General features: G+C 41.3%; 1 protein-coding gene across 1 annotated transcript in view; it reads right to left on the bottom strand.

The window, feature by feature from the left end:
- The window catches only part of clec16a (C-type lectin domain containing 16A), a 68,323-nt gene that overhangs the window by 7,478 nt on the left and 34,445 nt on the right, over positions 1-26,400 (bottom strand). Inside the window, exons 16-26 of the mRNA XM_071203897.1 lie at positions 15,566-15,872; positions 14,249-14,360; positions 14,049-14,149; positions 13,045-13,164; positions 12,376-12,485; positions 10,503-10,547; positions 7,697-7,747; positions 7,467-7,595; positions 7,072-7,192; positions 1,128-1,279; positions 139-343 (exon numbers count right to left, since the gene is read on the bottom strand). Coding sequence (XP_071059998.1) covers positions 139-343; positions 1,128-1,279; positions 7,072-7,192; positions 7,467-7,595; positions 7,697-7,747; positions 10,503-10,547; positions 12,376-12,485; positions 13,045-13,164; positions 14,049-14,149; positions 14,249-14,360; positions 15,566-15,872 — 1,453 coding nt within the window. The remainder of the gene's footprint in view (positions 1-138; positions 344-1,127; positions 1,280-7,071; positions 7,193-7,466; positions 7,596-7,696; positions 7,748-10,502; positions 10,548-12,375; positions 12,486-13,044; positions 13,165-14,048; positions 14,150-14,248; positions 14,361-15,565; positions 15,873-26,400) is intronic.

Genomic DNA, 26,400 nt, shown 5'->3' with positions numbered 1-26,400 from the left:
TTTCATCCATTGCTTCCCGTTTGAAATCTCCTGTGATTTCCACTGTACGGTTAAAGAAGCCTCTCAAAAACAGCTGTTCTGTGGAAAAAGGAAAGAGACCGTTGAACCAACAAGGCCAGAGGCTTGCTGTTGAATCACCTGCGATCCTCTGCATCTTCATGCGTCGGGCTTGGATGCGACCCTTGGCCAGCCGCTGCTTGGCGATGATGCAGCGGATGTGGTCGGCGAAGATGAAGTTGGCCTGCAGGAGGGGCAGGGGCTTGGCGTGGGGGTTGGCGCTGGGCTTATGGATGATGATGTTCAACGCTCTGCTGTCGTCCTCCACGCCAGACACCTGCATGTCCTGTTGAGAGAGAGGCAGAGGAAGAAGAAGAGAGGGGGAACAAAGAGTTGGGGAGAGCGTTACAGAGATTTAAAAGCAAGAGAGGGAATGAGGCCAACAAAAACATCTGAATAAAAAAAGTGAATGCCAATAATGAGAAAACTGCGGGACAAAAACAAGAATTAGTAGGACATAAAGAATAGATTTATAGTATAGACATAATAGACGAGAGTCAAGTGGATGAAAAGTGACTTAAACTTTTGACCTCAGTGGCAATTCAAAGTTCAAAACAACAAGATATTCATAAAGTAGAAAAAGGAAGGAAACATTTTATCACGCAAATTCAAAATACAGAGCTGTAAAATCACAATATCTGTTTCGCAACGTCAGCACACGGCATGTGTTCCCATGACAGAATTTCTTTAGAAAATTATAAGCAATATCACTTCATCTTATCTGAGGCCATACTGACCAAGAACGACGAAACATGCTCGCTTACGTAAGTGGTCTCTCCCATTACATATGCTTACTTTTTATTAATCATCGTGTGAAAGAAATGAGATAAAGTGCCAAGGAAACTTAAACAGGAAATGTAACATCTGATGAATAAAGGTATGCACAACAGAGTGGCACGGACAGAAGAAAAAACAGGATGGGAAATAAAAAATGAAAGTATATGTTTAAGGTAGAAGGAATACATACAATTAAAACATGAAAATAATTTAAAAGAGGAGGAACAGACACAGATCAATGGTTTTAATAAAGACGCATCCAAACAGACTTGCACACGGCGACTTAGTCTTACTTGCAGAAGGCCGGCGAACTTCACCACGCCCCATCCGAGGCGCTTGGTTTCTGGCTCCACCAAACTCATCTGGTACACATCGACAGCGAGGAACCTCTGCGCCTGGCCTCCATCTTTACTGACCACCATGCAGGCTATAAGGTCACTGTTATCTGAAAAACAAAGGACAACATGAAGGTCAAACAACTGCAAGGTTTACCCAAGTTCAGGTGTGGCTGAATACGTTCCAAACACCTGTTAGGATCAATGTTCTGCACCCACAACTTAGCAGATTTGCTCTTTACAACCATGGCAGGAATATAGATTTAAAGCTCTAATAAGTAGGAAATTACAACCATTTTTATTTAACTAATGGGCAACAGTCATGCCCGAAGGAACGAGATCACGGATACAAGCGGTCGAGATGGGTTTTCTCCGCAGGGTGGCTGGCGTCTCCCTTAGGGATAAGGTGAGAAGTTCAGTCATCAGGGAGGGACTCGGAGTTGAACCGCTCCTCCTTCGCGTCGAAAGGAGCCAGTTGAGGTGGTTCGGGCACCTAGTTAGGATTCCACCTGGGCGCCTCCCTAGGGAGGTGTCCTTTTTCTAAAGAGGCTAAAGTCTTGATTAGATCCATGACAGACTGTCTTTGCTGTAAAATATAGAGTAATATATTAAGAAAGGTCAAAGAGTAGATTGAAACGTAGACATGGAGAGACTTTCACTTGCTCATTGTAAAACTGCATTGAAAGAGTTTTTATGCAAAAACTTGCTGATTTAAACAATAAACTTCCGCCACAAACACAAATAATCATGGTGATGGGAAGACGCTGCCCAAAACCACACCTCACATAGAATGAGGAAACTCTATTTTAAACAGCTCACTTATTTTCAATTTTGTCCACGACATTCAGATAAAACAATGATTAACGTTCTTTGGAAAGACCTTGTTGAAAAACAAAATACATGGCAACTTTGGAAACTAGAACTAAAGCCCTGTATTCAAGTTGACATATTTGGACATGTCCGTCCAACATGTCCTCACTTTGTCATAATCCTATTAGAGATATTTTAAATGTCATAATTGGCATGCTGATTATTGGGAAGTCAGTGACATTTGGTTAATGAGTTAATCCTTCAGTCCAAGTGTATGTTCTCGAATAAAATCTCACAAGGCGTGTCGTGTTCTCGAGAATGGGATTGACGCTGCCTTCTAATCCTAAAACAATGATTATCGTGTTGTTTCTTCCAAACTTAACATCGTATTATGCACACACACCACACACACACACACACACACACACACACACACACACACACACACACACACACACACACACACACACCACACACACACACACACACACACACACACACACACACACACACACACACACACACACACACACACACACACACACACACACACACACACACACACACACACACACACACACACACACACACACACACACACACACACACACACACACACACACACACACACACACACACACACACACACACACACACACACACACACACACACACACACACACACACACACACACACACACACACACAGTGGAACTGAAGATCTGATCTGAGACCTCTGGTTTTGGTCTTAATTTCGCCCACTGTTGTCTGGCTCTAAATGCAAACTGGTAGAACCACAGTGACGCACCGATCTTAATGAACTTCTCTTCCTTCCCAAGAGTTTGACTCATGTCTCTTCCTCTTTCTAAGGTTGATGATCTCTGCTTCCCTTCTTAAGAATCCTGACCAATCCATCTTTAATAGTTTGAAATTGGCTGGATCAATGTCCTTCAGTACACTTGGGATTTGTCTATGTATTTCACTAGCTGCTTCCAGTACAGCATTGTGTTTCCTCTGGAGGAACTATTCTATTATTTGCACAATTGTAACATCTGTTGATGACCTAATTGTGGCTTGTTGTATACATCATACATGTGGCCTTCTGTTATTAACAACCTTCTGCCTAACCAATATTAAAATAGCAGCGTGGTTTACCAGGAACTTGTGTTACCCACTGAAACAGAGAGCAGGGTAAAGTACCTGCAGCTGGCGAGGTAGTCCCCGGTTTACTACGTCAGCAACACCATGCTGAAAACCAAAAAGGTGTAAGACTTCAGGGGAAGTTTGATAGCTTGAACCCCCTGACCAGCTGGGGAAAGAACCCTCCCACCACTCAACATTTACTTGACTTCTGACATTATAAAAAGGCGGGGGCGGGTCATCTCTGACCAAATAGCTCAATTATTTTAGACATTTAACAACTACAAATTGCATCTGTTCAGTGAATTTGTTTAGAAAGTACTTCCCCCCCCCCCCCCCCCCAACAGATACATTTCAGGGAATCATATTTCAATTCAAGATGTGGTTTTCCAACTCTTAATCAATTATTTTTCAAATTAATTCCTTACCTCTAACGGATAACAGAAGTTAACGGCTAAATGGAATTTAGATGTTAGCGGATGTAAATCGTTAAGGCATGCTCTTACGACATGACACAACCAAACTAGGCGACCAGGCAATATATGACTTCATCTGAAGACAACAGCTGCCAGCTCCACCACTCCCTGTTTTCCCCAAGCGATCAACTTGGCCTAAATAACCTGCCAGCTTTCACAAACAGTAGTGAAGGTAGTCAATAGAGTGACTGTATTCACTGCTGTTGACAAAGCATGTGGTTGGGTTTAGTTGCAAACTTCTCATCTCTTTCCTCTTCAAGAGATAAGGGAGGCATATTCTTTTGAAATACACAAGACATCCGATCCTCACTCATCACTGGAATTTAGTGTCTTTGTATGCACTTGGGTCTGATACATGTACGCAACCAAGAGTTGGTACCAAGGCTGCAAGATGTATAGATGTATTTATAGAAGATGATACTGCATTGAAATATGGCTGGCGACATTAGATGCAATGATCCAGATCCGTACCTCGGAATTATTAAATAATCAAATATTTAGCCTTTACTGTATTTTGCACTATTCAATATTGGGATTTGAAGAACATCTGTGGCTAATTCTGCAGCTGTAATTGGTACTTCCTGAAGCACATATGTGTTACAGTTCCTGATGATGAGCACCATGACACTTCTCTTCCACGGACACAGCATACAGGCAAGTTATTTGATTCTACCTAAGATGGTGTGAAGTGTAATGGTCAGAAAGAGGAGTGTGAGGGTGGAAGGTTGCGTGTCTTAGTCCCCTAACTAACCCACGAGGAAAAACCCTTCCTCTCCTCACATGTACTCTGTAAGTGTTCTTAGTCAACCAACTTGCTTAAATGAAAGTGACTTTGTAAACCAAGAAGCAGTGGGTGGAGTTAAGCTTCCTGGTTATCTGGCTAGTGTTTAACAAAGACTTGATCGTTTTCTTTTCAAGAGACAGAAAATGACTGGAAGATATTTCACACCTGAAATGACAGCTCCTAAATCTTCTACGGATGCTTTCAAGAGGCATTTGGAATTATTAAAACATTCACAGTTTCAACCACGGAATAAGACTTGAAAGTAAAACTAAAGGGAGACCTTCAGTTTCAAAAGATTTAGTTTCCATCGATAAGTCAAGAGATTTTTTTTGATTCCCCTCCATGAAAAGGGAAATTAAGAAATAATAGATGATTCTACGTGATTAAAAGCATTGTTAAAGTGGAGCTTCCATAACAAAAATATCAATCACATAAGTGGAAAGTCTTTCATGAATAAAAAGAGGTCAGTTATGGATACAAGCTTATAATGGAGCCTCTCCGTATCTTATCTGTGTCATTGATCGGATCCTTTCATCAGGCCACATCTGTCAGGTTTTAATCGTTAAACCAATGGCGTTTCCAAATAGTACTGAAACTGCAGCTCAGTCATCACAGATGATGTGATAAGACTTAAAAGGCCATGACTATCTAAATATGCCACAGACGGCACAGTCATCACTGCTACGTAAACACGCCTGTGGAATTTACAATGAACTCTTCTCTACGGGTACAATTCTAGTGAAGAAGTGATATTATTAATATTCCTACCACGATTTTTAATAATTTGTCATCACAAATAGAGTAAATATATACATATTATGTGACACAGTGGCACCAGTAACATCAGTGGCACCAGTATGATCACCTTTTACCAAATATATGTAATACTACGCTTTTTTAAATCCTGACTGTATACAAATACAGAATAAAAGGAATAGCGCAAAGAAAGTGAAAAAGAGGAAAAGAGACTTTCTGTTTGCATCATTAAATAAACCAAATATCCACAGTGTGACATACTGGGGATTTTATGGTAAACCCACACTTTCTGTCTGAGATGTTCTGCTAATTAAAATAAACCTGAAATAAAAATAATGAGGAAACTCGTTTCAAAGAAGAGGGGGCCGGCCTTCCTGTCTACTCTCAAACTGAAAGTAATATGGCCTTTTAATTGTTTTAGGGACAAAGGTAATAAAGTTCAACAGGGCAGTAATAAAGATGCTATAAAAAGGAGATGTACATCTCTAAAACACTAATCTAACTTATAGCACTAGCTGACGTATGGAGGGAGCCATGCTGACACATTTAGACGATTCACACTCACATCTACAACAACACATAAAAAACCAGCGAGTGATCTGCTAATAATACTCACTTCATTCCAGGGATTCAGAAGCTGACCCGAGGACACTCTTCAGCTTAGTTAAACGATTACTCATTTAAACAGTGTTAGATCAGCAGCCCCTTAAGAGTAGGTTGAACATCCTTCATTTGTTCTAAGAAAATTGTATCGCAGGATTCCGAGATGATGAGACAACTGCGGCCTAATACTCCGTTTTTAGTAAACAATCAAAGAGCAGGTATGATTAAAACCTCACTTTTGGTCTCCTGTAGATGAGAACATTAAAAGGGTCTGACTGACAGCACAGACACATTTTTATGTCAACAGTTGGATACCAGGACATCTGTACTGGATTCAATTCAATTGTACAGGTGTTACCAATAAACTGGTAATTAAGGATTTAATGGTATGAGATTTTTAAAGGACAACCTTTTAAATGATCAGACACGGTAGGTACAAAAACACCTGCTTTCAGGCACTAAACCGTTAACAGTATGTACATGATGTTGATTTACATTTTAAAACATTGGCAGACAAATTGGCAGACACCAACATTGTTCGTTACTTCACATCTTATTGATTAAAGAGCAGGGAGATATTGGGTCCTTGTGAGAGTTGGAGGTTAAACACAATGAATAAACACATATTTAACCCATACTGCTTATTGTTTGGGTTGTGTTGCTAAATGTAGTCAAAGCTTCTGCTTTACAAACACATGCACCTACATGTCAGCACAAAAGAAGATTTGCAAACTCGGTGCAACACTCGTGTTCACCTAACTGATATCCTTCAAAGCAGAGCAGACCACATGCTAGTTTCGATAGCATCATCACACACCTGTGTTCCGTAACAGGAGAGTGTTCAGGTCAACTCAGTGTGTGGGAAACTGAGATGGAGCACGAGTGTGAGTGTGTGTGTGTGTGTGTGTGTGTGTGTGTGTGTGTGTGTGTGTGTGTGTGTGTGTGTGTGTGTGTGTGTGTGTGTGTGTGTGTGTGTGTGTGTGTGTATGTGTGTGTGTGCGTGACTGTCTATATGGTTGTGATTCTTTTAAAATGCACATGTTAAGGTATTATTAAGACCACACTCACACAGTTGTGTTTTTAATCTCCTGCTGTCTTATGCACAGAGAGTCAGAAGGAGAGCGAGTCAGTGATGCATGGCAGAGTGTAAGGGCAAGGGTCTGTTATTGTCTTTCTTTGAATTCTTAGGTTTTACTTTTACCTGGAATTAGTTTAGTCTTTTACGGTATGCACACCACCCTGAAGTGATTGATGATTTATAAATAATCATGGCAGCTGTCCTGTAGCTTTCTGTCTGGGATTTGGTGGGTGTGTGTGTTTCTGTGTGTCTTACTGAGGTCTAAGACATCGTCGGTCTTGATGAGGTCTTCAGATCGGGTCAGAGGCAGCTGTGTCTCAGGTTCTCCCTGAAGCTGAAGCGATAAGGCCCGCAGCATGAAGAAGACACGGATCGCCTGCGCAGAGAGGGGCCACGGAAACACTAACGGTTAGAGACGTTATGTTGTCCACCTGACCATCTGAAGCTGACCCTTACAAAAAACAATACAAATAACTAGAGTGAAAGGGCCCACAAATATTCCCATTAGAAAACATCGGGGAGACTTTTAAACCAATCCTACAAGGTTGTTTAATCACCGTCAGAATCAATAGATTGTTATCTTTCAGACTTAAGAAGCCATTGTTTTTAGGTGTAAGTGTTCAACAAGTGGACTGTGTGTGTGGACGTACCCTGCGTGTCTTCTCCACGTCCCCACAGGGAAGTCTTTTGACAAAGTCGATGCCGGTCAGAGGGGTCCCGGTGGGAGGCAGCAGCACCGATGCATCCATCATTAGATACTCCACGTTCAGAGGTTTACTCTGCAACACAAATATGTGCAATATTACAGACAATCCCACACACATGTTCAATAAGCGAACAAAGAGCCGAAACAAGTCATATCAAATGAAGGCTCACTCACCGTCATGCTCCTGTATTCATCTTCAAACATGTCCAGAAAGATCTCCTCGCCCTGGGATGACATGATGAAACACGAAAGCCAGTTAAAAACAGAGCTGAGTATTTGGAGGGACCGTTTCACACCCTTTAAATGAAAGAAAAACTCAGCAGCTGTGAACACTTCAGAAGCATTTATACAATAAGATCTGCGAATAAAGTCAAACTAAGCAAAGGCATCTTTTGTGACAAGTTGAACCGCTCCATCGACACACTGTTCTGGAATGTTTTACGTGGTGGACTACTGAAAGTAAAGATAAAGACCCGTAACATTGAAATTGAGATACAGGAAAGGTAATTCAACACAAGTCCCCTTTTATGTTTTACAATTTCCGGAATAATCTGAATAGACCTTATAATTACAATTACCGTACTTTTCGGACTATAAACCGCGACTTTTCCCTCCATTTTTTTTGTACAGCTAACGGCCACTAGGGAACCTCCTAAATCTATGGATTTTATAGGTACAATTAACCACCTTTAACACTATGGGCTCTATGACCGGTCCGCGCCCGCCACCTTTAAGCGGCGGGCTCCAGCAGGAAAAGCTGGAGGCCGGAAAAGAGTGAGACAGGTAGCGCGCCAAAGTAAAAGTGGAACCGAGAGACAGAACGAGAGCAAGACAGACGGACAATTTAGCTGCTGCGGCTCATATGCAGGTGCGCTTTATAGTCCGAAAAGTACGGTATATATTTTAATTTACAATCACTCCCTTTAACAGTCTTGCAATGTGATTCTATTTCGCCTCATAGTTCTTTGCTTAACAAGCTAAACCGTGTGTCCAGAAAAGATTGTTATTTTCCCCAGTTCCCTCTTTTTGATTTTCCTTTTCTTTACCACTTGGTCAAATGCTGAGTCGTATCACGGACCATGAAGCTGACTCATCTGTCCATGCAGGTCTGTGCGTGCAGAGTTTAAAAACAACAGTCGATAGAAATGTTTGCTCTCTCACGACACTCTGATAATCATCCTTTTCAGAGGGGATAATGCTGTAGGTGTTCTTTGCGTTCAAGGTCATATATCTAGACTTACAATATTCCTCTTTGCATGCACTAGACGAGGGACTCTTTAAATAAGGCTGTTTCTTATCGCAGGACAATTCTTCCTGACTTGTCACTCCAAGCATTGTGCACAAATCCTCACATTGTGGGAGAGGAATTCCTAAATGACGTCACATCAACAATGTGGCATTTTGAATCACAACAGGAAATACTGGACAGGAAACACGAGTTGATTGGAAATGCACCGTTTAGCGTCTAAGTGTACAGGACATATTTAGTTTCTTCTTTGTATGATACGTATCTACTCATCAACAGCTCCTCTTGACATTAAAGTGAACATTGAAACTTCCAGCTAGAAGTAACAGACTTATCATTAAAATAAAATGCCAAATATGTTAATCCTGGTGAAATGAATCCAAGTAACAATTTATTAAAACAGCAAATCAGTGGTTTCCTATTCAAATAATAGTTTAGCTGATTCCTTCTTTTCTTTACAGAGTCATTATTAGCTACTTTATCAATTTGAAAACATTTTCCTTGTTTGACACCGCTACACTGACACTTGACTACTGAAATTATGAAAGTGTTTTTAAATCGGTGACTGCAGTGCTAATGGAATAACATTTTGACATTAAAAAAGACAAACTCAAATCACTAAAGATCTACATTTACAATAGAAAAGACAGGATATTTAGATTAATTCCAAATATAAACATCCAATGTTTTCTCGGGATTCAAGACGGACGAATGTTCATTGTATTATCTGTATTATGGTTGGTTTGTTTACCATGTATAGCGGCCTTGGGTCCCTTGAAAGGCGCTATACAAATGTAATCTATTACTATTATTATCCGATCGAAACATCTTGTTTTTGTTAATGATATAATTTCGCCTGTTTATTTGAACTACACTATAATCCCAATTATGTTTTTCATATACTATTGATATCAAAGAAAATACAAGTTGAATAAGGATGTCAAAATGGTTTAAATCATGATGACAGCAACAACTATTTCTAAGAAATGAACTTTTTCAAATAACATCAGGAAACCTCCTCCTTCATGAGTTGAGTTAGGAGTCAGCAGGATGACTGCAGCGATATTTCCCTGAATGCTGAAACAGAACTTTGCTCTCTGGTGATCCAAGTGTTTCAGTCATGAGGGCAGACGTAGCTCCTGTGACTGATTCGAAAACTGATACATCCAAAGATACTCAAAGAGAAACGGGGTGTTGCGTAGGTCAAATCCTAGAGAGTGCACACGGACAATGCTTTCACTTTGACCCATTACTCCTTCAGGGACATGGATCCAGTTATAACAAAGGGGATTTGATTACACATATACAAACAAAAGCACTTTAACGGTGAGATTCTGGTTCAGCTTTTCACCTGAGGAATAACTGGTCCTAACAACAGATCATCCGCTCACCTCTGTCACTATACATATGTTCCTTTATTGTTCACTTGGCTTCAGTATCATTCGGTAGACAGTCTGCTTTTCTGAGTGTGTTTCTAGTCGTCAGTTACCGCTTAAAAAGCCCCCCTTGTGCGTTGTGTTTATGTACAGTTTGTTCAGGTGGAAGAAAAACTTGTATGTAGGTTAGTGGTGGTTATCTGTGAGTGCAGGTGTCTGGTTATCGTAAACAGCGAGTGTGTGTGTGTGTGTGTGTGTGTGTGTGTGTGTGTGTGTGTGTGTGTGTGTGTGTGTGTGTGTGTGTGTGTGTGTGTGTGTGTGTGTGTGTGTGTGTGTGTCTGTGTGTGTGTACACTCACCTTGTAGAATCTCCGCAGTAAATGCAGACTTTCTTCTCTACCACCCTAAAAACACAAACATGAAGTGTGAACAGTATGAAAGGATTGCAAGGAAAAATCTAAATCCTCATTCATGTGAAAATAAAAGACTCTGGAAACAAATTGCCAGGAACCATGCACCAATACTTTTTATTTTAGGAGCTTAAGCTTGATTTCTAGTCCCTTAAGAAATAGTGTGTATTTGACCTTCTGTTGCCCTTATATACCACCACCATATATGAGATTATAAAACGGACAAGTCAAATCAAGCAATCTGATTGGTTCTTAGCCATGATATAATGAGCGTATATCTCTCCGCGTCAGAGAAAAAGCTACAGCCGTTACAGCTGTTACATTACGTCCGTTACGAGACTAACTAACTAACAAAGCTTAAGATGGAAACATTTAAGGTTAACTTCGACCCCCGGAGAAATGATGACCGTTAGTGGCCACAGATGCGAAAGGTCTCTCCAGAGCTACTGGAAGCCGAATCTCGGGGACCGGAGAAAGTGGAGCAATATTCTCGCCACGCCAAGCAACAGCCTGAGCCTAGTACAAACTCAACCTATACAAGTAACCACGTAAGCCATGCTACTGATGCCGGACAGTTTTTCAGTGGGTGCACAATAAACGGCAACATACACATTAATGTAAATAAATAGCCAAATAATGGATCAATGCTCTCTGTCTAATATGTTCGCTAGCTGTTAGTGTTGTTGCATAGCAACCACCTATGTTTCGTGCAGAAGGCAACGGAGGGACTATTTTATTTTGAACATCATTATTTACTAATAAAAAATATTTAAATTAGAGTGTTTATTTTGTTTTCATATTGCCACACTTGGTAACCGTTTTATAAAAGCAATAGCTCACTTCATGCCTTAAATATACAACTTAGAACCACTGTTATGACCAAATATCAAATCAACTTGAAAAACTATTTCTAATTGTTGTAATAAGAACGATGGTCAGATTTCAAGTGGACTTTCTATTAAGTCAGATCAGACCACTTCCTGTAAGTCCTGTTAAGAAAGAAGAGAGGACTGCAGAGAAAGAGAAGGTGTTAAAGATACCCTGAAGTGAGAGACGAGGAAATAAAACAATTCTCAGAAGGAAGAGGAACAAAAGGGTTTTCTGCGCAAGCCAGGCGTGAAGCATGAGAGCAGAGGAGGAAGAGGAGTCAAGAGGGAGTAAATAAGGAGGAGACAACCGTTAATGACGTGACAAGTTAGGATAAGGAGTAGTTTAGAAGAACAGGAAACGGTTGGTGTTGCTGGAAAATGTCTTAGGTCATGATGAAGCTGCACTAATTTAAAGCTGTGCACATTAGGGTTCTGTGGAAGTGATAACTTTATATGTATAGATCCATGTGTGTATGGTGTGTGTGTGTGTGTGTGTGTGTGTGTGTGTGTGTGTGTGTGTGTGTGTGTGTGTGTGTGTGGATCATGATCTTGGAAAAAAGGCGTGGTTATAACTTCAAAATAATTTAATATTATAATATAATATATATAATAATTAATAATTTAATTAGAAACAGCGTTTTGTTGGAACTAAACCTTGAAGTGTGTGCAGGCACGTCTTGTGAGGCGGCTTTGTGAAAAGGATTGGGAGGAAGAAATCAATAACAGAACGTTTGAAAAACCTATTTCTGCGTGGGGGTGCAGAGAGTTGGTTTATGTGATTATACTGAGTCTTTGATTCGTTTAGATGGGGGTAAGACGACTCCATTTCGGACATGAATGTTAATTGATGTCGCTTACTGAAAGTCTGTTGAATACGATCACCATCTTTATCTATTTTAATTGTTTGACACATATTTAACGCTGACAGGACCGTACGTATGAGTGTAGCATACCTCCAGGCAGGCCAGGTGAACGTCTTTGATGATGCACTGGCTTCCAGACAGCACCGACTGCTTTAACAACAGGCAGCACAGCTCCAGCGTAGCCAGTCGCACTTTACCATCTTCACACACACACACACACACACACACACACACACACACACACACACACACACACACACACACACACACACACACACACACACACACACACACACACACACACACACACACACACACACACACACACACACACACACACACACACACACACACACACACACACACACACGACAAAGTGACAGCAGGTCTCAATGAGAATACCAAATGAATAATGAAAGTCACTTGCTGCAACATATTTCGGTGATTGTAATTCATAACCAGACTTAAAAGAGGACAACCAGCTTGGTCAAGTTATTGTTTGACAATTCCTGAATAAGGCTTTCTGATTTAGGATTTTACTTGGAACCAATTTAAAAACATACACAAAGATAACAATAACCATATACAAAATCAAACACAGTAGTACTACAATTTATTTGCCAAGAGGGAAGTTAAGGCAACCCACTGAAATGACCACATGTGGCTGCTTACATTAAAAACCTATCAACATTGTTTTATTATCTTAAATTACAATCAAAGGCAGGTCATTGTGTGTTTGTGCGTGCGTGTGTGTGTTACCTGGCTGTGATGCCTGGCTTATCACTCTGATCAGCCTCTCCACCAGCACCAGGCTGTAGCAGCTCTTCTCCTGGTCAGGGACCGGCAGCTGCAGACGCTCCAGAAGACCTCGGTTTATACCTGCAAGTTTCATTGCATTTGGTGGCATAAACTTTGATACTGTGGTTTACAGATTATAATACGCTTGTCTTCAGTCATGTTTTCTACTCAAAAATATATATTTTAACCTGGTAGAATTACCAATAAAACTGACGGTGGCTCTAATTCTTAGAGGCATGCATGGGTAGGAATATCCTTGCCCTATCCCCACATTTATGCCTGAAATTCCAAAACTGACAAAAAGTGCCCATTCAGTTGTAATGGTCGGATAACCTCAGCTTGAGACACTGGAAAGCACCCACAATCCCAACATTTAACGAATGGAAGGCTCTGAAGAGTGCAACAGCATCATATGAGGTTATGTTGGCAAGAGGGGGAGAGGACCTGTGGTTCAAGGAAGCTGGGATTACTTTGTGGAATACCTGACCTCTGACTAGTAGCCTGACTGTAGGACTCTCACAAAAGGGCCTTTGTACAATTATTCTAATCAAGCATCATTTGTTGTTATTATTTTATTTTATGATCGCTGTCGTGTCTGATTGGTAATCGTACACCTTTGTATTTTTCTCTTTTCTTTTAACCAGGAACACTTAACTAACATGTTTTGTAGCCTGACCTTCTTCTTTCTGTATGCTGTACCATGTGAGCTATGTACAATGTATGTTCATAAATACAAACTTTAATAACAACAACAAACAGAGAGGTGGTGTAGGTTAGGTTCATAGTTCTGTGTTGCATTAAACAGGATCATTTTTAACATTAGTTGGTTTCCCGTTGATATAAATGTGTTGGTAATGGATATGATAGAAGCACCTGCCACTTAACCTTATTCATTAGGTTTCTAGAATGAGCCACGATAACCTACAAAACTAATGCACATAAGTGAAATAAAAAGATAGTCCCACCTTTGCTGTGAGAGACAGCATAAAGCAGGCAGAGGACGAACAGGGCGTGGTAGTCGTCGGTGGTGCAGTCGAGAGCACTGTACACCATGTCTAAGAACGGTCTGCAGAGAGGAGATATATGTCAGTAAAACACTCATTATTTCAGTTCTTTCCGCCTCTAGACGAATATCACAGTTGTGTGCGTTGAGATGTGTGCGTACCTGCTCCTCTGTGTGTGTGTGCGGGTGGCTGCAGCCGTCTTCTCCTCATCAGTGATGTTCTGCTCCGTCAGCTCCGACACCTTGCACTTCTCTATCACCACCATCTCGATCTCTGTGCACGCGCACACGCACACACACACACACGTTGTAAATTCATGCTTATCACACATCCTCAACAAAAACACACATCATAGCTATGAAGACACAAATGGGATGTTTGAACCAGTGAGTGTGAATGTAAAGCCTGGAGTGCTTCCTTCTCACCCTTCAAAAAATATGAAATGTGGCAACAGAAAAGAGCCAACAGTATGTTTCCTTATTAGTGATTAAGGACCAAAGAAATGATTTCAATGGACATCTTTAATAGCATAAACATGTTAGAATATAATGATACAGCATGTCATCTAAGTTACAATCTGTCCTTCAACACGTTTCTGATGTTATCTCTTTTCTTATTAATCAGATCATTAGGGTGGGTGTAGCTTTTCCTCCCCTAAATGGTAAATGTCTCATTTTGAAACTCCCCGTCGCTATGCAGCCCACGGTGTTGTTTGCCTGTCAAAACACGGTACACCTTCAGAACTAATGAAGAGAGACCTGAGGTGTCTATGCAGTCTAAGCTCAGAAGGAACCATTTCAGATGAGTGAAACTGACACCCGTTTACGTAACACACACAAACACACAGATACAAACACACACACACACACACACACACACACACATGCACATGGCGAAGGAGTGAAAGACAGGCGGAGAGGTGAGGAGCACAGGATGGATGGTGTGTCACCGTGGAAATGGTTGTTTGCCATGGAGATTGTGTTGGACAAGTGGTAGCCTTGGTGACCGTGGGGAAATTGACAGGTGCCAAACAGCAGAGAAAGGAAGGCCTCATCTCAAAACTAGCCAAAAGAGGAAGTTTTGGATAAATTGCTTTTATTACGTTTTTATTTTTAGTCAGCCTTCTTCAATTTTAACACTTGTTGATCATTTGTTTTTAACACTTCCTTTTTTTTAGGAATCAAGCGTTTCATGGAAATCTATCCTACTGTTGAACAACAGGCTTCACATTGTAATTGTTGTAGTCATGTGCACACTGAATTAAGCACTCAAAATGAAAAGCAAAAAAGCAGCTTATTGAGGAGTGAAGCACATTTAGAGAAACAGTTTTAGTTCTTCTAAAGAGTTAGTTTCTCTCTTTCTTTTTGTTTTGAGACGAGGGCTGCTGCTGTGGTGGCTTTTGGGTAACCAGGGGTGCATTATGGGAGACTGTGTCAGATTGATGGGAGTAACGACACACTGACAAACACCTCACTCACCTTCCGCCGTCTCCCCACTCGCTCTGCTTCCCTTAGAGCTCCTATCACCTCCTCCTCCTACTCCCTCTGTACCTTTGCCCTTCTCCCTGCCTCCCTCTCTCTCTCCTCCTCTGCTGCTGCTGTCGTCGTCCCAGCCCTCCTCCGCTCCTCCTCCTGCCCCAGCCCTTTCGTCGTCCTCCTCCTCGCCCAGGTTCTTGTAGTTTGGCCTCTTCTGAGTCCTCTTGCGGCCGCGTTGGCGGGACAGCTCCAGGGAGCGCTCCAGAGACTCCGAGGGCTTCGTGAAGCACCGCACCGCTCCTGCACCGGCCTGGGGGGGGGGGGACAGAGAGGCGCGTGTGTTAGTAAGTGGTGTGATGGAAACTTCTGAAGCAATGGAGACAGGACTCAGAGAGACACGGGAAGAGCAGGAGCTTTGATGGCAAACACTGACGGTTTATTTGGAGCTTCGGCCGGAGACATGTGCTGCCGCCACGAGGTGTCACAGCGGTTATCAAACCAATTCTGAAGATCTCTCCCCCAGACCCATGCATGTAGCTAGTTCTGAGAGAATAATCAACATTGTGCATAACAAGATGAAGCCATAACACCTCTATCAGCTGCCACCAACAGGCAGGAGCAGGGAGACACAGCACTGAGAGCACAGCACCCAAGGCTGCAGGTGCTCATCGTACAAACTGATAAACTGGGTCAAAGTTATGGGCCTAGGAAAGACATTAGATGCTTGGAAGTGACAATACAAATTGTTTTTGTTTTTTAAATACATTTCGAGTCAGCTTAGCATTTATTGGAGAATGACAGTGTTAAAAGAGTGAGATAAAACATTAGGAGGCGCAAGCCGGACTCGAACCTACGATCCACAGAACTATACTTGCTGATTATAAAAGGCATATAATGGTTCTCAAGAAGGGAGAAAGAGAATGGGAGGGGTGTATTTAACACTTAGATGAAACAGTCCTGTTGCCTCGAAGTAATTTAAAAATTGTACCCTTTACTGGCAGAAGTGCATGCCAAAAACAGACACACATGAATTAGCATAAGCATGAATGCATACAGAAAAACACACATATCACTGATGTGCCCATATCTCGTGCCTATCACACACACACACACACACACACACACACACACACACACACACACACACACACACACACACACACACACACACACACACACACACACACACACACACACACACACACACACACACACACACACACACCCCTTCTCAGATGTAGCTCTCAAAGTTGCACCAAAGCGCAGATAGGCCCACAGGAAGCAGCTGGTAAACGATAAGATGCTGAGCAGAGATCTTTTCACTGACTAACAGTAAACCTAGCGACAATACGTTAACATAGCAACAATAGCCACCAACTCTGACGATAAAAATAGCTACTTTTATCCATGTATTTTTCCTTAATGTTTATTTTATTAGCTTTTCTTTTTTAATGCTTAATGTCTTTCATTTCTTTTTTGTAAAGCACTTTGAATTACCCTGCGTCGAAAAGTGCTATATAAATAAACTTGCCTTGCCTTGCCTTACCGTAGAATTACCATATTTCTGAAAAATAATAAAAAGGGTACCTAACTTCAGCGGTGCATATGTGCTGAAGTTTATATTGAGCTTAGTAAAACGGTCCATGCCCCTTTATCTGATTAGATTATACTTTTTTTTAATGTAAAAGGAATATGAACTTTTTGAGTTATAACCAAAGGTCATTATGGCGACCCATCACAAAGACCCTCTCAAAGCTCTTACGTTTCTGAGCAATCATCAGTGCCCATTTAACTACGTATTCTCGGTAACCTGAAAGGTACACTTGGAAAACCATGAACTGTTGAGGCGTCAACACAACAGGCAACACAAAAATGTGACTGAACATTGTGATCTTGGAAGAAAAAAAAAGAAAAAGAGAAAAAGAAAGGTTGATTAACTATTTAGGTGCATGTGTGCATATGAGACTGAATACCAAGGTCATATGGCTTCAGTTGTAGAAAAAAGATTCAACTTTGTTAAGAGGAAAATAAATAAGAGGTATCTTTATGAAACTAGGTGGCCCTGTTTCACTTTCCTTGTTAGGCGAAGACAAACCACCAAACACACACACACACACACACACACACACACACACACACACACACACACACACACACACACACACACACACACACACACACACACACACACACACACACACACACACACACACACACACACACACACACACACACACACACACACAAAAGATGAAGGCCCATCCTCATGGCGTTATTTTTGTGCCTCTATCCTGAGCACGCAATGAAACATTTTGAGCACAGTTGTTATTGAGATCGCAATTTAACATTTTTGAGCACCAGAAAAAATATATTTTGCAAGCACACTTGACTCTAAGCTCTCTCACAAACTCCGTGCGCAAGCAGACCGCTGCACGTGCTCTCCCTCTCTTTCTCTTTCTCGCTCAACCTCCACCCTGTGTGCGCTCAGGCTCTCATTCAGTTAAGAATTAGATATTCATTATTAATGCCATAAATGATTGCATACATTTACAGTTTCTTATTCATCCAGTATGATGATGATGAGCTACGTACGGCAACCCAAGTACTGCATTTGACACGTTTCGCAAAGAAGTAAAAAATAAAAAACGACCACATTAATCTGAACGAGAGATGAGTTATTGTTCTTGCAACGTAATTCCACGATTATTTGAGAATAAATCCTTTTAGTGGGTTAAGTACATTCTTAGATTAAGTGAGAAATGGATTTAACTTATGTTTGACAGCTAACATACTGGAGAAATAAAGAAACTAAATATGTAATCATTTATGGCATTAATAATTAATATCTAATTCTTAACTGGGAATGGTTTTCATTGATTTAACAATAGACATGTATTAGTCTGGCCAAACTTGATGGCAACCTAAAATCCCTCTCTTTCCGTATCTCAGATAGAAGATATGATTGGAGACAAAACAGCCAATCAGAATTGACTTTCTCGAGTTCTCAGATTGGTTGGTTTTGTGGCACATTTGTAACGCTGTGCCAACTTGAGCGAGCACGCAGGCAAACCTGAGCGCACACAGGGTGGAGAAGTTGAGCGAGGGAGAGAAAGGGAGGGCGAGCGCGTGCAGCGGTCTGCTTGCGCACGGAGCAGGAGTTTGTGAGAGGGCTTATTTTTTATTTTTTTTTTATTTATCCTTTATTTATCCAGGAATGTCCCATTGAGATACAAGATCTCTTCTTCCAGGGAGTCCTGACCAACATGGCACACAACAAGTTTCAACATAAAACAAAGGCATTAAACAAAAAAACATACAATTCAAATATAAATACAGAAGGCCATTTGTGCAGTGGCAAGAAGCATAATCACATCAGCAATAGCATCAGGTAAAACAGTTACATGTTTCATGAAGGGCTAATCGTAGCATACCTTTAAAAGCATTTACAGTAGGAAGTGCCTCTAGACAAAGTTTTACTTGCAGCGTATTCCATAAAAAGGGAGCATAGTGGGAGAATGCAGCTTTACCAAGCTCTGACTGCATCAAAGGAACATTTAAAAGCATCCCATTTGCTGCTCGTCTAGTATTAAAAAAGCAAGTATAAAATGACAGAAGTCTGGAGATATATAAGGGCAGCTTACCTAGCAATGACTTAAGGATAAAAATCAACATGTGTGATTGTCTTCTTTGGTACAGAGAGGACCATCCTAAGGACTGATACAAAGTGCTAGTGGTGGGTGCGAGAGCCTGCACCCGTTACAAAACGTATAGCAGTATGGTACGCAGAGTCCAGCTTTTTAAGCAGGGAGGAAGAAGCATGCATATAGATCACATCGCCATAGTCTAATACAGACAGAAAGGAACTCTGCACAATTCTCTTCCTGGCTTCAGACGGGAAACATTTCCTTAAACGAAAGAAAAAGCCCAGTTTAGGTCTAAGTTTTCTCAGTAGGTTCCCAATATGAACATCAAAGGCCATCTTTTCATCAATCCATATGCCCAGATATTTGTAGGATGCTACTTTGTCAAGGCATGTCCCTTCCAGTGTAAGAATCGGAGGGACAGCTGTATTAGCTCGAGAGCGAGAGAAGGTCATGTACTTGGTCTTTTTTGCATTAAGGACCAGTCTTAGCCTTAGCAAGGAGTGTTGCAGTGTATTAAAAGCATCCTGTAGAAGCTCTATAGCCTGAGTTAAAGAGGAAGCCACTGTATAAACAACTGTATCATCGGCGTATAAATGAAACCGTGCTGGGTTTATCCCATTTCCTAGTTCATTTATAAAGATGGAGAATAAGACAGGGGCCAAAATAGAGCCTTGTGGAACACCTTTGTTTATAGTAAGAGCAGCTGAGGTATAATCTTCTACTGAGACACACTGAGTTCTTTCAGATAGATAGTTTTTAAACCAGCTCAAAGCCATTTTGCCAAGACCTATGCAGCCAAGCCTCTGCAGTAGCAATGCATGATCCACAGAATCAAAAGCTTTAGACAGATCAACAAACAATGCTGCACAGTGTTTTTTCTTGTCTAGTGCTTCAATGATGTCATTTGAGACTAGCATAGCCGCTGAAGTAGTACTATGGCCTGATCTGAAGCCGGACTGAGACTCGCTAAGAATATTATGGTCAGTTAGAAACTTTTTCAGTTGTTCGTTTACAAGAGATTCAAAGACTTTGGCCATTACAGACAGTCTGGAAATAGGGCGATAATTATTTAGGTCAGAGGGGTCTCCGCCCTTTAACAAGGGGAGAACCATGGCCGACTTCCATGAGCTAGGTAATTCACCAGCATAAAGACTGAGATTCAGAATAGAGGTTATGGGTTCTGCAATCAGACCTGCAGCAACTTTGAAGAAGAACGGCTCTATCTTGTCTGGGCCTGAAGATTTCTTTACATCTAGGCTCATTAAAGCTTTGTGAACCTGAGAGGTCAAGATGGGGGCAAAGGTGAACAGTTGATCAGGGTCAAGTGGCGGAGGACCTGGCTCTCCTTCTGCAGCGATCATCCCTGAGTTGCTAGAATCAAAGATTGAGCCAGCAGAAATAAAATGATTATTAAAGCTGTCTGCAATATCCATTTTGCCCTTGATTTCACTCTGATTTACCCTTAAGAGATCAGGAAGGCTGTTTGGAGTGATAGAACCTGAGGAGGATTTAACAAGTTTCCAAAACTTTGCAGGGTTATTCAAATTGTCATGTATTGCATTAAGATAGTAGGCACATTTACAGTTTTTAATCAGCTTAGTGCATTTGTTTCTTAATGTCCTATACAGATTCCAATCTAATGGAATATTCGATTTCTTTGCTTTAGCCCAGGCAGTGTCTCTCTGTCGAATGAGAGAGGATATAGAATCATTAAACCAGGGGTTGTCTTTACCGCTTATCCTAGATGTCCTAAAAGGAGCATGCTTGTCACATATAGCCAAGAAGGTGGATTTAAAATAATTCCATGCTAACCGCTTAGAGTCAATTGTGCTTGCAAAATATATTTGTCTGTGCTCAAAAATGTTAAATTGCGATCTCAATAACATTTTCTATGCTCAAAATGTTTCATTGCGTGCTCAGGATGGAGGCACAAAAATAACGCCATACATCCTCATCATGTGCCAAGAACAGCCGCAGTTTCTACTCACATACTTACTGGAAGGAAATGTGTGCCGAGTGAATCAAGAGTGGTCAAGTCTGCTACTCTAGATAAAGCGATTCATTGCCAGATGGTCGTGATTGCTGGAGCTTTATTTTATTCCCCCTCTTGCCAGTTCCTCTTTGACTTCCCCCCCCCCCATGTTCTCGTAAGAGAGATGTTCACACCAAAGTATTCACTGCTGGGATTGCGAAAAATTTGATAATGATGGACAGATTTAGTCAAACCTATTTTTAGATTAAAGGGGACCTATCATGCAAAATGCACTTTGTGATGTCTTTTATACATAAATATGTGTCCCCGGTGCGTCGGGGAACTCACGCAGCGTCAGAAAATAAAACCCTCTCTCTTTTCCTCCATACCCAAATCTTTTAAAAACAGGTGTACAACGAGCGGATACAGATTTGCTGCCGATCTGACGTCAAATCGGCAGCGGACCCACAGAAAGTTGCCATCAGAAACAATGCCTGACGTGTTTTGGACGTAATCTCGTCTTTGTTTACATTAGCAAGCCTCGCTAACACTCAGAGCTAACCTGTACTATAGAGCACATGTGTTTAAATAGCAGGAAATAAAAAAAGGAACTCACCTTGTGATAAACCTTCAAGAGAAAAAGCATTTTAGCTCCATACTGTTTCAGAAATAATCTTTGATGTGGTTTAAACAGGATGGCGTTTTATCACAGCAGAATTTAACTTTATCTCCAGTAGAATTCTGATCAGGCATTAGCTCCGCCTCCTCTTTTTTTTTGTTTCAAGCTAAGGACCCAAAATCTGCATTTCTCTAACAGGGCTGCAAAAGAGGGGTATGAGCAGTATGAGGCATGGCTACAATGGGTGATCTGTTTGGTATTTTAAGCAAAAAACTTCAGACATGTTTTGTATAGGTATGGCCCTACAATATATGTTTCCAATATAGCTTAATAGGTCCACTTTAAGCATAATTAAAGCTTAACGCCTTAGCTAGCTATTTCAACAGAATAAGTATTTTAATTATTTCTGTTGCCACCCAAGCAAAAACAGACATGTGTATCAGTTACATCTGAGCAATTAGGATTTTTCCGTAGCTGCTGATAGTCAGATAAAAACCACAGACCAGCATTCGCACTTGTGTGTGTTGCACCTGTTTGCCGTCTATGTTCTGGTAAACCGCTTATCTTCTGGGCCATCCTACTTACACACACACATCATAAAGATGAAGGCGAACATCTGCACCAACACACCCAGCAGCACAAGAAATCAGGGCACCTTAAGCAGGTCGATGATATTCTTATAAATGCACACAACTGAAACAGCTGCATTTGACAGAGATACAGTAAATACACACTGAGATATGCAAATGGTGACATCATGTATCTAACTGGTGCACTTGCAAGAAAACACGTGAAGGAGAGAGAGGAGATCGAAAAAGAAAAAAAAAAGACTTCCAGGAAAGAGATTTGGGTTAGTGAGGCAGTTCTGTCACTGTTCCATCATGTGACCTAATTTCCTGCCACATCACAGACAAACAGGAAGTATCCTTCGACCACCTGTGCAGCCAGAACCCAGGCCTGATCAGTGTGTGTGTCACGTACGATAAATCAAACAATAACACAACAGTGTGTATCTGACGGGGCAAAGTAAGATCCACTTTGTAAAAAAAGAAAAGACAATTCTGTTCAAATTATTATCATCTATTCATCATCAAAATAATCTTTTTCCACAAGAAATAACTGTGCTAAATGCAGGTGTCCCATTAGCCTCAAACATGCTGTATATTATCAGAGGTATGAGAACACTCAATCAATAAAAAAAGGACACAATGTCCCTTGAGCAAGAAAAATATGTTGCAAGTTGATCAGTAGAGAACGCATGAACACCGGCACTAACACAGTAAATCAGCATTTATCCAAAAAACTAAAACTAAATGATGGTGAATCTGTTCTGTTCCTCCGGTGTATTTTATGTTAGACCATTTCAATTTGATTCTACATATTATATACAGTTCCCTTCTCTTCTAATCATTATTGTTTATAAGTGCAACACGTGGCACTTTTAAAGTCTGTGAAATTCAAACGAGAAGAAAAGAGCGGCAAAGTGAAAACTGGAAGGTGCTAGTTAAGCGCCGGCGGTCTCATGTTGTGGTACACCAACGCTGTTAAGACATCACGCCTCAACTCACATTCACTGAAAAGGTAGGCTGCTTCTTGCCACACACACACACACACACACACACACACACACACACACACACACACACACACACACACACACACACACACACACACACCACACACCACACACACACACACACACACACACACACACACACACACACACACACACAACACACACACACACACCCACACACAACACACACACACACACACACACACACACACACACACACACACACACACACACACACACACACACACACACACACACACAGGTTCTCAGAAACACTCACAAGTTCAGAACACCCGCCTGCTTTTACAAACAGGTGGTCAATGAATTAAGAAACGGAAGAGGGGGCGAGGGGGAAGAGAAACTGAATCACAGGAGGAAAAAATGTTAGGAAGAGAGAATTAGAAAATCAGAGGTGAGGGAATCAGGTGGGGGAGATACGGGGAAGACGAGGGAGAGATAGACAGAAAGAGACTAACGGAGAAAAGGGAACTGACAGAGAGAGATGTAAACACACAGAGAAACGATACAAAGACGGTTCAATCCAAGGCTTGGATGGAAGAAAGCTTGAATCAAAGGAAAGAGTGTTTCAAACAGGTAAAGAAAACCAGAAAGGGGAACATGTGCATAATATGGCTGCCTTGATGTGTGTGAAGCATGGAGAAAACCATGACCCTGCAAGCTCATGATCACTTCTTGAACTCTGGCCCCCTGCGTGTGCGTGTGTGTGTGTGTGTGTGTGTGTGTGTGTGTGTGTGTGTGTATGTGTGCATGCGTGCGTGTGTGTGTATCCATGCGGTTGCCTGCGTAGGTGTGTGTATGTCTGTTTTTGTGCTCCAAGTGTGTGTGCATGTTCTAGAGCAGGGGTGTCAAACTCAATTTCATCACGGGCCACATTAGAATTATGGTTGCACTCAAAGGGCCGGTGGTAACTTTACGACTATATAAATATACATAATGTATATATATATATAAAATAATGTATTATTTTACAACATTTCCTCTGCATTGGATTATTATCGGATATGGTAATAACTTCATAATTAACTACGCCTGAAAGCATAAATCTAGTAAGTAATTGCAAGTCTCTTCAGTGAGCATCTCACAAAATGAGATGCATTGTGGGACATGTAGTTTATGGTGCTCCTGTAAAGCGGCACGTGACCTTATAATAAACGTATTATATTCTTTGCAAGCTCTTGCGGGCCGGATTTGGCCCCCGGGCCTTGAGTTTGACACCCTCTAGAGCAGAGGTGCCCAGTACGTCGACCGCGGGGGCAATGCTGGTAGATCTCGAGTCATTCATAAAAAAAAATCCAGCTCCGTTAAAACAGACAAAACAGGTTTTGATCCCTCCTCCGTTGGCCTCTCTGCCACTTAATTCAGGAGTTTACTTGACAGAAAAAGCGACCTATCGCTTTCCAGTCTGTTAACCCAGAATGCAAAGCGATACAAAATCAGTCAAGTGCCGGGAAAACTCAAATTAAGTTAAAGAGACAAACAACAAAATGAGTGCGGGACCGAGCCAAAAGCTAAAGACATACCACTTCCACCCAGAATGGGGGGAAGAATATTTGTTTGTGATGTCACAAACAAATGCGTCTCTGGTCGGTGTATTTTCGACCTTTCCAATCCAGACGAGATCTCTCTCTCCCGTCTGTGTGCGAGGGGCGGGGCAGTTTACACACACGCGGCTGCTACATGCAGCAACACACGGCGGAGAGAAGCGCTCCAAGGTGTGGTTAAATGTTACCCGTCTTGAGGTGGACAATGCTCCTTGCCTAGAGTGTTTAGCTAAGGGCGGTAACACGAGCAACTTGTCTAAACATTTAGCAACGGTGCTCCACATTCAGACGGAGGAATGCACCGGGTTCGACTGTCTTTCTAGTAACTCTGTAGCCCCCCCATCCACGAGTAACGTTTCCACGTCAGCAACACACGGAGTTAACACAAATACAAGCATGGGTTAATGATTAGAGGTAACAGAGTTACTCTTTATTTTGTTAAAGTTTCAGCTATTCTGTTTACAGTTCTGTCATCAGATTATTTAATACGATTTGTTAAAACATTGTTGTTTCTTTTGATGTGAAATATTATTTATTTAATTAATAAAAAAAATTGTTAATTTTGTTCACAATTTGTTAAGTTAATTTAATAATATATGTATTTTTGAATTAAGTATTCATCTTTATTGTCTTCATTGTTAGTTTCCACATGCCTAAAACAACCTCAAGCTAAATCTAAAAGTTGATGGCTAAATAAGAGCGCTTGAGAAATTGTGCAAGGCATACAGTAATAGTCCGAATAGTCGATTCATCGTTTAATTAATCAATAGATTAATCGGTTATCAAATGAGTCGTTTGTTGCAGCCCTATTTTCCCATGTATAAATAAAACGTGTTATTCAGCAACCCTTGCAATTTGGGATTTTATTTTTGGTTGGTAGACCTCGGTGAGGTGGTCATTTCAAAAGTAGCTCACCAGCCAAAAAAGTGTGGGCACCCCTGCTCTAGAGTGACAATGTATCACAATGTGCAGCCTGATGTGTTTTATTTTTTGTATATTGCAATTTTTGTATGATGGTTCAGTAAGAAGTAGGGTTGCCAGAAACTGACCATGACCAAAATCGATTATTCGGCAGCCCTGGCGAATAATAATCGCAGCAGCATTGCAATAAATAAATTGTGCGTGCATCTTCAAATGGATGCACTCAAAACGCGTTGTTGAGGTTGAGCTGTGATAGACCAACGTCTTTTCGCAGAGCTTGCATTTAACTTCCTTTGGACTTGTATGTTCGAAGTAGTTCCACAAGGAGGAACTCTTTTTACCTGCCGGCTGCCGCTTTGTTCATCTTTAGTCGCACGTGTGAGGGAGGGGGGGGGGGGGGGGGGGGGGTGGGGGGGGTCGGTGTGTAGCGTGCTGCAGCAGCAGTCTGCTCTGCACGCAGGCTTCCTCCAAGTTTACAGTAAAACAAACTGGTGGTGTGACTAATGGCCATTTACAATTATTAATACTATTACTATTATTAGCA

Source organism: Pseudochaenichthys georgianus, chromosome 8, assembly GCF_902827115.2.
Source record: "Pseudochaenichthys georgianus chromosome 8, fPseGeo1.2, whole genome shotgun sequence".
NCBI classification, from domain to species: Eukaryota; Metazoa; Chordata; class Actinopteri; order Perciformes; family Channichthyidae; genus Pseudochaenichthys; species Pseudochaenichthys georgianus.
Note: the sequence above shows the minus strand (reverse complement) of the source record. Positions and strands in the feature narration are given on the sequence as shown.